General features: G+C 44.4%; 1 protein-coding gene and 1 long non-coding RNA gene across 5 annotated transcripts in view; one reads left to right on the top strand and one right to left on the bottom strand.

The window, feature by feature from the left end:
* The window catches only part of LOC129381376 (uncharacterized), a 128382-nt gene extending 116570 nt beyond the window's left edge, over positions 1-11812 (top strand). For all 4 annotated transcript variants that reach the window (XR_011891261.1, XR_008609567.2, XR_008609568.1 and 1 more), the window contains 3 exons: positions 3535-3675; positions 9263-9414; positions 11726-11812. This is a non-coding gene — a long non-coding RNA (uncharacterized lncRNA). The remainder of the gene's footprint in view (positions 1-3534; positions 3676-9262; positions 9415-11725) is intronic.
* Positions 5742-12497, bottom strand: part of LOC126517775 (ATP-binding cassette sub-family G member 8) — a 320167-nt gene continuing 313411 nt past the window's right edge. The window contains exons 17-18 of the mRNA XM_050167566.3: positions 11705-12115; positions 5742-10347 (exon numbers count right to left, since the gene is read on the bottom strand). Of these exons, the coding sequence (XP_050023523.2) occupies positions 10153-10347; positions 11705-12115 (606 nt within the window). The 3' untranslated portion in view covers positions 5742-10152. The remainder of the gene's footprint in view (positions 10348-11704; positions 12116-12497) is intronic.

Genomic DNA, 12497 nt, shown 5'->3' with positions numbered 1-12497 from the left:
AAGTAACCTCAAGACGGTGGTGGCCTTTATACACAGGAAATCAAAATCACTTGTAGCGGCAACTTATGCGGCTGCCGGCATGGAATGTTTGAACTCCGTCTTCTGACCTACTGGTTCTTTTCGAACAGTTTAGTTATGTTCAACGTGTTGAGCACGCGAGAGAGCACTGTGTCTTATGTCCTGGTACGTATGTACTGCCAGAAATTATTGCACACGTGTCCGGCACGCTGATGGAAAGCGTGGCTAGCTGCCTCAGGTTGTATCGTGCGGCTGTTACATTGTTGCAGCGCTGCTGCGTTTGCGCACAGTTATAAACACACGGCGGCATTGCATTAAAATGTCCCGGCACATGAACCTAATCCCGCGGAGCTGTCTCAAGGGCTGAGAATGGTTCCTTCATTCAGCTGTTTCCCTAGGCAATTGTCAAAGTTACTGAGGTCGCTCTTCGTGATTAATATGGCCCCATTCGAGACATACACTGTCTTGACTTTATTATCGCCATGTGTGGATACTCCAGGTGGATTTCCGGTGGCGGCGTCCAAGTGCGATAACATGCGTGCGTGGGCCGTGTGCTGTAGGTGCGTGCGAAAGCTTGCGAGGGCGAGCCGTGCACGACCTACTAGGTCGTGGATGCATGAAGGATGGTTGCTCAATTGACGCGGCGGTGACTGAATCCGCGATGGAATCTCGCTATGGAGGAAGGAAAAAGATAGGAAGGAGCATACAGCAACGCGATTGAAGCCAAACTTGGTGGCCCAGCACGTGATCGCTCGTCAAAGTGCGCGGTCTTGTTTAGTGTTCCCGCTCTGCAGGCAGAGCCACGGCAGGGCAGCCGAATAAATACTCGCATTGCTACTGGGAACCAAACATTTGGGCAAATCGATTCTCTCTCCGTGATCTCGACGCAAGAGGTCACGTGCTGGGCCACCACTGTGACTTCACGGAGCGTTCGCTTGCCGAGGCTGGCTGCGCGTAATGCTCCAGATCCCTCCTCCATGATTCTCGCCCACCGCTTCGCCATCGATGGATTGGCCACCACAGGGTGGCCGGCGAGACGTCTATGGACCCGCTTCCGCTGAGTTTTGATGTATTGCGCGAACGTTCAGTGCTCAGGAGCATCTACTTCGCCACGCTTGTCAGATCGTTGCCCGCTGAGCAGAATACGGCCGTTTTGGCGCCCAGCCACGGGCACGGTACCGACGAGGCCCTCATGCAGCGCCTCGCCCATGCTATCTCGGGCAAGACTCATACGCCGACCCATAGCCATACGCCGACGAGCAGTCCCGATGGTGCTGGGTGGCAACCGCGTATACCATGAAAGCGGGCCGTGACCTACTTGCTTGCAGGTAGACCACCGGCTCCCGCGGGCGCCAGCGGCTAAGGCGCTCATCGCCCAAGTAGACCGTCTGGAGCTACAGCACCGGAAAGTCGTCTGGATGATTATTGGCTTGCCGGGGACCTCGCACATCGCTGGCACCCTAGCCGAGGCAAAGACTTGGCCGCTGTCCCCGCATGCTGCTACTGCATGGCCTCCGACACGTTGACAGGCTACATCGCGCCCCGAGTCGCGCGGCTCTGCTCTCAAGGTTGCGGAGGCTGACAAGGAGGCTGACATCATGGCAAAGGGTGTCACTGTACCACGCCACTGTACCAGTCAGCACCACTGTAACGGCCTTCGACAGTGCAAATCACATGTTGCATCGGCACTTATTAACGGCGCTCCATCCGGATCGACGTGTTGCCAGTGGTCGACGCCTTCCCTTAATTGTGCCTTGCCTGATCGCGGCCTCAAGTCAGGAGCGGTCTCTCCTGCTGCGCCTCCGAATCTGCTGCAAAGGTCTGGTACCGCAAACGAGAACAGTATGTAGCTGCCCGCCGCGGCAGCTTCACCGCAATGCTCGCCCGCCCGTCTTACGTGAAAACGCCGGCGCACACTCAGTTTCTCATTTCGATACCAGCAAATCTCCGGGGTCGTCGCACGCGGCATTCACAGATATTGCCGCCAATCCTATTGCGATAAGCATCTTCGCCCATCTGTTTTGCAGCACGTGGTGCGTACTGCACGCTTTTAGTAGGCGATAATCCAAACGCGCCGCCGTTCCCTGCTGCAGGCGGCGCCGATGTGGGCATCAAGTTTCGCTTCGGCGTCATCCGGCGTCGCCCACCGGCTCGATTTTGTTTTGGTTTCCCGTCGCCCTCAACTCTTTCCCTACCACGCCAATTGAACATTGTTAGCCCGCTATCGATGGTTTCAAACGCCCTTTTCGACATCATCCGCGCCGCTCACTAGGGTGCCTCGATGTCCTCCTCGCCCGCCGGGCGGGCGAGGAGGACATCGAGGCACCCTACCGCTCACCGACACACTGCGCCATCGGACGAGAAAGAGGAGAACGAATTTTTTTTTTTTTTTCTACATAGTTTTCTTTCGCCGGGCGGTACTTATTGAACGCGCCCCAAAGTTTCGTGATCGTCAAAGTAGAAAGCAAAAATGGCCGCCTCCGGGAGTGGCACACGCTCTTCGAAAGATCGCAGACCTAGCGATTCCGCTGTGTCCGCAGCTGATTTTATCGATGAATAGAGCAGCAGTGAGCCTGAGGATGCCGTCTTTTCGTCGGACTTTGACTCTTAGAGCGACGACAACGCAAACCAGACCGGAACATCGGCAGCCGCAGCCCGACGCGCCCAACTTTAATGCTTGCAGTTATATTTTTTTCTTAGTAGATACAAGCGTGTCCTTGCAAAATTTGTTCAGTTTTATCCCACAATCTTGATTCTGGATATATGTATATATTTTATGACGTACATCTCGTTAATAAAACTTATATGCGTGGAAAGTGCTTTCAATCTGCCTTTTGTTTGTGTTATAAAATATTGAGTGCAGTAGTTCCTTCAGAAAAGAATCTGGCATAACCTATAAAAAGACAGCTGTTTTCCCAATAATAGGGAAAGAGTTACAACGCCACGAAATAGTGCCGCTGGAGCACCACCAGCTAGACGCGTGTCAGCGTCTCGTGCCGCAACGATCTGCGCGACGCTTCGCATTACGCACATGTCAACAATAGCTGAGTCTGTCAAATCTTTTAAGTTAGTTTCGATCGTACTTTTTCCGGTTAGTATGTCCCTTCTCGCATTTTTTTCCAAAAGTTATGAACAATGTTCTACTGCGTTTCAACTGACCAGGTCATAATTGTGATGAACTAATTCTATATCCTACAGTCAAATTTCCATTCTGCACGAGACAGAAAATAGAAAATCGCACCTCATCCATAACTTCAAGATATTGCAACCAATAGGCATAAATGTTTCAAAGAGAGCCTTAGAACCTATTCACTATGCTAAATTTCAAACTATAGGGAACAGCACTTTGTTATTTTCTGTTAAGCTGCATAGTTTTTTTTTCCTTCTTTTTTTGTTATTGAGTTATCAATAATATTCCTTCCTTCCCACCTCCCTTTCTTTCATTCTTTTATTTATATATTCATTTTCTTTTGCACGAGCACTATTTTCTGCAGCTACTTCTATTCTCTCTTTCAGATAGGTGATTGTTCACTGACCTCCAGTGGAGCAGATAACACACCCTGCCCCATCGTCCAGGCCCCTTCCACAAAAAGAGGAACCTGCAGTGACACGTCAACCGGCTGACACTCGGCACTAACTAACATTCCTGCACCAACGGTAAGTAGCACACCTTTCTTTTTAATTCTACACCCTCGCCGCCAACGCACCCATCGTCGTTACCTCGCCCATCCGCCTCACCCCGTTAGAAGGACCGTGCCTTTTGTACTATGCTGAGGAGAGCATGCGTCGCCTTGAAAAAGACAAGTCCATATGTCAAAAAGTTGGCTCCTGCTTTCACCTTGTTCTCGTTTAGCTTGCAGCAGTTTATGTATTTCATAAAATGACTAAGCTTACTTTGTATAGCTATCCAACAATTTCCTACCACATTCGATGCTTTGCCTGTAGGGCAAGATGAAAGTATTTATTTTTAGGCCAACCATTCTACTTATCTTGCTCCAGATATTAAGTTAGTGGGACACGTATTCGTAAAATTCATTTTGCGTAAGAGTGTTTCCTCCCGAAGTTTGGGGTCCTAGCACGATTTCCACATTGACGGGGTACCCACGTAACGAAAGTTTTGTGGATCTGGAGCATCACAGTGGTCCCAATGCATTATTATTAAGAGGAAGCTTTAGCTCAGGGGCTCCTATCTAAATATGTACATGTAAAAGGAGAATTTGTTTTTCTCAGCAACCACTGCACCAAGACATTAGCAGCATGGATAACTTTGACAATAATTTGCTAATTATGTAAAACTTAATTTTTAATTACTAACCTTATGGCACATATTCTAATTGCAAAATTTAAGTAGTGTAGTATGTAGTGATGTAGGTGGAGTCACTTTATTTAAGCAGAAATCTTAAGATGTTTATGTGCCATGAAGCACATCAGCTTTCCACTTCAGAGGTTCTAAAAAGTGTGCCTTTAGCATTTTGTGATGATCTTAACTGGAATGCTGGGACATTTTATTTAACACATTTGGGGTCATATATCTCATAGTGCTCATATGATTTTAGATAAGCATGCAGGACTTAACAACTCCTGGTCTTCAATTTCGCAATTACAACTTGTGCACTAAAGTGTGAGCTATTAAACAGTTAATTTGTGCAATTTAGATTATTTGTTAAATTGTATTGTCGAAATTTTTCCTGCTGCTGATGCTTGCATAGCCCCGTAACCTATCTGCGGAAGCTGCAGAGGCCTAGATACATATATGAAAATTGTGACCAAATTTTGCATGCACATGCAAAAGGACATGTAGAAACAAGTATCTGGGTCCTATTATAAGTTTTGGCTATCTTGATTATGTGCATTTTGGAAGCACTTGACAATATTCTCAAAAATGGCAGCTTTGTTGAAGTGAAGTGAAACAAGTAATTTCTTGAAACAAAGCGAAGCAAAATGATTTTTTGGGCTGCGTGGCAATCAGTGCTATATGTGGAGCAATGCAGGCTATTCTATAACTCTCTTAGTCATTATAAAAAGCTTGCACAAGGGACCATACTCGTTCTGCTTCCAGGGGGCACAGAAAAATAACATTCTGACCAATTAAAACATCTTAAAAGAATATGGGAGATAACCCAAAACAATGCACAAATTTCATCCGTTTAGCCTTAATAGTGAAAATAGATTTCTGAGGTTCATCTCTCATTAATGCAAGGAATGGTTTTCATACCTCATGGATAATACCAGAATTCAGAAGAAAATAAATATCACAGAAGAAGCTTAGTCTTGTAATAATATTAGAATCCTAAGGTACTCTAGCAGCAAAATCGGGAGTGCATATCATAAACTATCTTAACACTTTTTTAAGACAGAAAACTATTGCAATGGCCAACAGGCCTGCATTGCAACTGCTGTTGACGTCAGTGGCCACTCCATTCATATTTTTGTGCATTTGTTTGTGTTTAAGTTCTTGGGTATTTTCGTCTCCCTTTGCAGTAACTAAGGAAAGTTACTTGCACATTCCATGCTGTGCCAATTGCAAATAGCTTTAACTTCTACAGCAACAGCCAAATGCACACAAATGCCAAAGAGGGGCATAAGATTTAGCAGCTCCTCATTCACTCTCGTCATTTTATGAATTTGTCGAGATTAAATTTTTCAGAAATTGTGACAGCAACGTTAATGTGTGCCTGTTCATTGAATCACAATTCTTGCACAGAAAAATATACAATGACAAGTAATTAAGAAACCTTTATTTACATGAGAACAGCGTACTGATCATCAAAACACATGAAACGGACACAGTCACCACATATGTACAGGTTTGTCAGTTCGTGATGGCATGTTACACTTTTTTTGTTTTCTTGTGTCACACCAAAGGAGTGTTTGAAGAAAGCTGGAGAGACAGAAAACTTGAAAGAGCACACAAGTGCTTTTGTCTTTTTTCTTGAAGTGAATGCGTTTGGCACATAAATGTGTGCGAGGGATAAGTACGACCATTCCACGGGGAAAGCTTTTCCAGGCTGAGAAGAGTTAATGACAGGCATATAGCACGAAAGTTTCAACATTATGTTGCACTACATGTACGTCAAGACTTGGAACAGTAAATGGCCAATTGAAGCAGGTTTTTACATTAATTCAAGGTCCAAAAAGGAAACAAATTAATGGTGGTGACTGGAATTCAGTGACGTATAATGTAAGGACGCTCGAATCAGTTGTCTCAAAAAATTTCTTTGACAGCATGGTTGCTTTTGTTACAAACTACAAGATCAAAACTACACCTGCCGGAAAAAGAAGTGTTTAAGGAATCTTCTAACATCACAAGCTTGGCTGCAATTTGCGATCTTGGACACACTAATGAACGTCATTAGAGTATTTTCTAAACACGCGCACTTATTCGTACTTTGTAAGTCAACAGCTATGATACAAAACACACTGTGCTCAAGTTGAGCAACATACATACCCATCAAACAATGACCGCAATTGCTTTCCATAGACGAGCTTGTCTTGAACGGTTGCACCGATACAGTCTGACAATTCCAGCCAAAAAGACAAAAAACTGTCACTAGAAAGAAAACCTAGAATAATTTATGCTGGCCCCTTCTTTCCATCAATCATTTTTTTTTCTTTTTTGTTGTTGTGTCATCAATGATGAAGTAAATAATAGTCAGCATGCGTGCACTGGAAACAAGTGCATAAGAAAGCAACACACTGCAGCAAACTATCGTTCCTGCAGACTCGGTGGTTATCACTGTACGTATAAAGTTATGAGAAAGTACCCTAGTCAACTGTTTTATACGTGCCATAGATACAGCCCTAGCAGGACTACCTTTAAACAAGGTGTTCTTCAGTTTCAGAGTGTGAAATGAACACTTAGCGAATGTTGGTGTACATGGCAGTGGTAAATCAATGTTGACAAAGTGGCATAGTTTGAATACACTTGTGTGATTTTTGCTGTTTAGTTCAAAGTGACCTAGACTCTGTGTGGTCATGCACCGCTTATAGTATGGTTGTTTGTTTATAACACCGACAGTCTACAGGTTTGCTGACATCTCCGAAGGAACATTGTTAATATCTTAAGTATACTTTTACATAAGCATGTAACACACACACATGCACACACACACACGCAGTTCAGTCTTGTTGTCATCAAGTCACATCCAACACAAGAACACCTTTGTTAGCTCTTATATTCAAAATAAAAGTACACACTGATAACAACAGAAAGAAAATTGTCATTGAATCTATGTAAAAGTTGGAATAACCTAACGCTCTCTGTCAGAACTGTAAACAGATTACTGCCACTGCAAGTCTCTTGCGGAACATCCAGAATTGTCGCTGCTACCAGAATACTTGTTCTGAGCTTCAGGTAAATGATCTCTTTGCTTTGAGTGGTACTGCTAACATAACTTGTATTTCAGGCTTTGCTGACAGCAGTGGGAAAAGCCATTCATATAAACTACACAGCCACATTTTAAATTTATTTCATTGTATCCAACAAGTCTTTGTATATGAAAATTTGTTACAAACATATTGTTATGTTGAGGCCCAACTATATGACAACACACTGTTGTCAGGCAACAAACTTTGTGGCAGCTGGGTGAGTGGAATAACTGTCTATGCTCATGTGAAGGCACTCTTCAATGCCCATAACACGTGCAGATGTGAAGGGGAAAAGAATTGTGAGCATCACCAGTGAAATGTCTTATGACCTGAAAGCACCTCGACATAAAATAAATCAGTGATGTTTGGTTTGTGGCTAAAAAAAAAAAAGAAACTACAAAATGAGGCAGTCTACTCGCATCTGAAAGTGATGCTAGACACCAGTCAAATCCATGACCAAGAAAAATTTACACTGCAATCTAGACAAGCAGATACTACAGTCAAACTAGACTAAGACCAACGAATAAGAATGAGAAGAGATTTATGCGTTGCTCATGCTTTCGTTCAGTGGCAGGCTTGACGTACGACTGTGTATGGATGAAGAATTGCTATGAATCTCTCTGCTAGAAGTTGGTTGTTTTTGGTTGCAAAGGCATAAGCAGATTTGTGCCGAATTGTCCATGACTATCATGGCAGACTGAATATAGTGACTGATGTGCTGGGGTGTGTAAAAGATTGTGTCAGGGCAAATACATAGCAGGCACTCAAATGAAAACGCGTAGTCCAGGAACTGCTGGAGTAACTCGTAGCATAATGCTTTTAGTTACAAGGTGCACAGCGGAGCTACCTGAACTCTGGCTGTTATCTGTTCTTCCTTTCTCAAAGTTCAGAAGCTATTGATTGCAGATCTGAGCAAGTGTAATGGAAAAATTTATTTCACTGGACTCTATCCCTTTATTATTACCAATCCTTCATAGTCGGCCTATCTTGGTAACAACTTGACGGAGTGCCACTCGAAACACTTGTGATGTGTGAAAAGGAATAGCACTGGAATGTTACCAAGGCCCTGATCTTCTGGTGAGCTTTGTTTCGTTACTTTGTGATGTGACCTTGAAGTATCATTGAGAAGACTTAGCAAGAACTCGGCAGTGGTTGGCACAAACTTGATACCGATGTACAGGCTTGCCAACAGAGATCTAGGTTTTTTTGCGTATATTCATTCTAATGAATTAACTACTGCATGTTACAGCTGTGCCATCATGAAGTAGCGATGCCGCACCTTTGCATCAGTGGGTTACAAAGGTATTTTGCAACTCTGTATGCACAGAATAACCATAAAATCTCTACAAAACCTAAACACTGCGTGGCTGGCTTGAAACCAAGCGGTGAATAATTCCAAGAAAGTGAAACTTGGCAACATATTAACTGCGATGAAATTGCATGTTGTGAGAGAGTTTCAAGAACTTCTTGCGATTACTGGCACTTCAATTCAATTTTCATCGGTTCAATTTTTATCGACCACAAGTGTGGAAGACTATATTAGCAGCTTTTATATCAAACAGTGCTGTGCAAAAAAATCTGCCCTTTGCAAATTGCATATATATGAGCACATCCCACTGGAAGCGGAAAATTACAGTTACGCAGACATTGACATGCTAGATGTCTCAAGTTTGGGAAAGAAAGGACAGCAACCTGAGTACATACCTACTTCAGTGCACAAGCTATCCAAGCATGCAAAAATGGTAGCGATGCCATAAAACAGCAAACACAAGTAGGCGTATAACACCCGTGTTGTGGGAGGCACCTTGGTCTGAATGTCACTTTGTGGTACAGCAACAAAGTCCTGCAAAGCTTCTCTTTTCTTTTCATTCGCCAGGTACACTGTGACGTCAAAGCGAGAATGCAGTCATCACTACACACTTTGCTGTCTGGACTGTCACCATCTGCAGTGGTTCTGGCAAACTGCAGGCTGATGATCGACACTTCTGGCAACTGCTGATGGACAGCTGCAAGTTCTTAAAGAACAAGGTACGTCCTGCATGCCACATAATCCGACTGCACGTCAAAGAGGAAATCCAGTAGAGGTAGAAGAAACGTGCATGCCGTTGAAACAGATGGACTATGCAGCACAAGCCGAGGCTTCTTGCGGAAGATGGCAAGTCTGAAGGATTAGGCACTCCAAAGATATCGTATGTTTTACTGCAAAGTGAGATTGCTGCAGTACAGTGTGCACCGTTGTGTGGAAGACTGCAGAGCTGAACACGATAAAGCTTCAGAAGCACTTCATGCAGTTATAAAACTTCAGCCAGAAGGGTTGGAATGAGCAGCACAGCTCACATAAAGCAACATAGTCTATTGGAGTCAGTGGTTAGCCGTTGACGAAACAGCTGATGCGGAGGATGCTGGTGGCAGAGGCGGATGTGTTAAAATTTGTGGCACAGAAAACAGTCTACCGCCACACAGGAGGGTCACCGCTCTGTGCTGCACATAGTAACGATGTCGGATGTCTCATTTTTGTTCCAGCTTGCACGGATAAAGCTGGCTGTCATTTTCTTTTCTTCGTGCCAACTACGACGAGCAAACTTGCAAAACTCATGCGAATAGTACCAGCTGCTTGTCAAGCTCAGTACTCCCAAAAAAAGGTTACACTAGGATGCCACACAGTCCAGAGAAAAACACTTTCAGTCGCAGCACCGGGCACTATTTGTGATCGTCGCAAACAAGTTAATTAGTTCATAGGAGAAGTTCTTGTGTCGGTGATGTACTTCACCGCGTCTTGTCAGCGTCTGGGGAGGCTCCAGGGCCCCTCATCTTCAGTGCAATGTAGATTATTGATGCGATGACGAACACAGCATGAACGGCAAGCACAATCAGGATGGGCTGTGCGGTGGGCCACTCGCGGTGCAAGCCGAACAGGGCTAGGGCGTGATTGTCCGTCACGATGCCACATATTGCCTTGACCTGCAAGAGTTGGGTCATTTGACTATCAGTGAGAGAGAAACAAATTTTTATTATACAGTAGCACTAACCGCCAAATGTTACAAAGGCATCTGTACACGTAACCTCTCTTTCCTCAGCAGTGCAAGATGTAGGCAAGAGCAGCTTAGTTGCACCTGTTTATCCATCACAAAGTGTTGTGAAAATGAGAATTTCAATCATGACAAGTACGATAGCACCTTCTGGTGTCACACATGTAGACTAGATGTAGGAGCAGAGAGAAGTTGTCTCTAAATAAAGGCCCGTAGGGCTTTTAGAAAGCCATAGCGCAAGTGGCTACAAAGTGACATGTTAACATTTTCTCTGCTGTAATGAACAGGGGCAAACAAAGTTTTCACTGTATTACAGGTAGTGAGAAAGTGGCCATTGGTGCCCTTTTATGATTGGCACCAGACCCGCGGGAGCTTTGTAGAGTTGACCTCATAATCACTGCAACAGGCTTCGTATCCTGCATCCGTCATAACCTTAACGCGTAGGTAATACCTTGGCTGTGTAAGAAAGTTTGCTTCTTTAATGGGAAGCTTTAACTCGGAGCCAGCTCTGATTTCCCTATTGAAGTGTATCTGCAAAACGCAGAAATGCTTTTAAAGAACCACTTCTGGACCAGTTTAAAAGACATTTGTGGCATTTGAGAAAGTTTCATGCAAGCAACTGTAGGAGGGAAAATGTTGACTTGGGACCTGAGATTTTAAGAAACATTGTTGACATTTGCAAAGAATAGATATCACACTTCGGTAAACTGTTTTGCATTTAAAGTATACAAATATGATAAATGAATTCATTGCTTACGTGAAATTTTTACAGTGTTTATAAGGTTTTCACAGAAGTCCTTAAGAATTAGTGGCATATATCAGAGCAATGTGTAATGAGTCAATTTTATCCGCTTTAGATCTGTTATTGGGTACAGCTTACAGAATTGCGATATTGCAATTTCTGCAATATCCAATAACTTCTTTGAAATATTTGAAGAATAATTTACAGACCTTCATCTCTTATGTGTCAGCTGAAATTAATTGTTCAATATCAATAACAATGAATGAAATGATATAATCCATGTGCATATATAGTCTTCAGGTCATGTTTTTTTTGTCTTGGGGTGCTGGAAAACTTTTCTTTTTTTTCATATAGTGCTGCAGGAGTGAGCATTAATGGCTAATCGCACATTTTCTACTGTCTCTCAATGCATGATGCATGTCAGCTTCACTGCATCACAGAATGCAGAGTTCAGATGACTGGATCATCAAGTTTTAGTACTTGGCAATTGCAACTTTGTTTTTGCCAGCATGGCGTACGACCGAATTGCCTCCTTTTGTCCGCTCACCTGGATTCCATTCTCCTGCAGGACCACCGGACCCCGGGGGCAGTCGTACATGGGCGTTGCCCCACCAGCGAACTCGACCATGGCGAGCTGCTCGAGCGTCCATCGCAGTGGCGACACCCATTGTAGCCACGAGGTCACCAGCGACAGGTCCATGAGGTGGACTGCGTAGCCGCCGCTCAGGCAGAACACCAGCACCACCAGGCCCAGAAAGGCGGCGGCGCGCTGGCGCGTCGGGAAGGTCCACGCCGATGTCATGGCGACGGCCCGTGCGGTCAGCAGGTAGAGCATTGTGTAGCCCATGTAGGGGCCAAAGTTGCGCGTCTCCTCGCGCTGAGGCAGACCCGTCATGGAGTAGGCGGGAAACACGTACGCCGCCGCTATGGCCGCGGCTGTCGGAAGGCTGTACGTGAGCTGTGAAGTGAATATTTTAGAATAATATGTAACAATATTGTAGTGTTGACAGTGGGCAGGTGAGGTAGAATAAAGGTAACCATCTGGGGAAATTTCACATGGTGCTGGTCAAAATGACAGTTTGAGGGGCTGTCTGGAGCATGCGGAAACTTGTGTGCTGTAGTGTTTGCAGTGGTTGTCGGTAGGTCTGTGGACTTGCAGCACTAAAGTTTGTGAATCAAAGTATGGAATGCCGTAATCTTCATGTGTGGAGAGATATCCACAGCAAAAAATAAATGAAACATTAAACAAAAAAGGCATATGCAAAAATGACATTTGCTAAATTTGTAAGATGCAAAATACTGTGCGCTTTTACTTATGCATTTCAATAATTCTTGCTTGC

The sequence above is a fragment of the Dermacentor andersoni genome, chromosome 11 (genome assembly GCF_023375885.2).
Source record: "Dermacentor andersoni chromosome 11, qqDerAnde1_hic_scaffold, whole genome shotgun sequence".
Classification (NCBI taxonomy): Eukaryota; Metazoa; Arthropoda; class Arachnida; order Ixodida; family Ixodidae; genus Dermacentor; species Dermacentor andersoni.
This window is presented reverse-complemented; position numbering and strand designations above follow the sequence as displayed.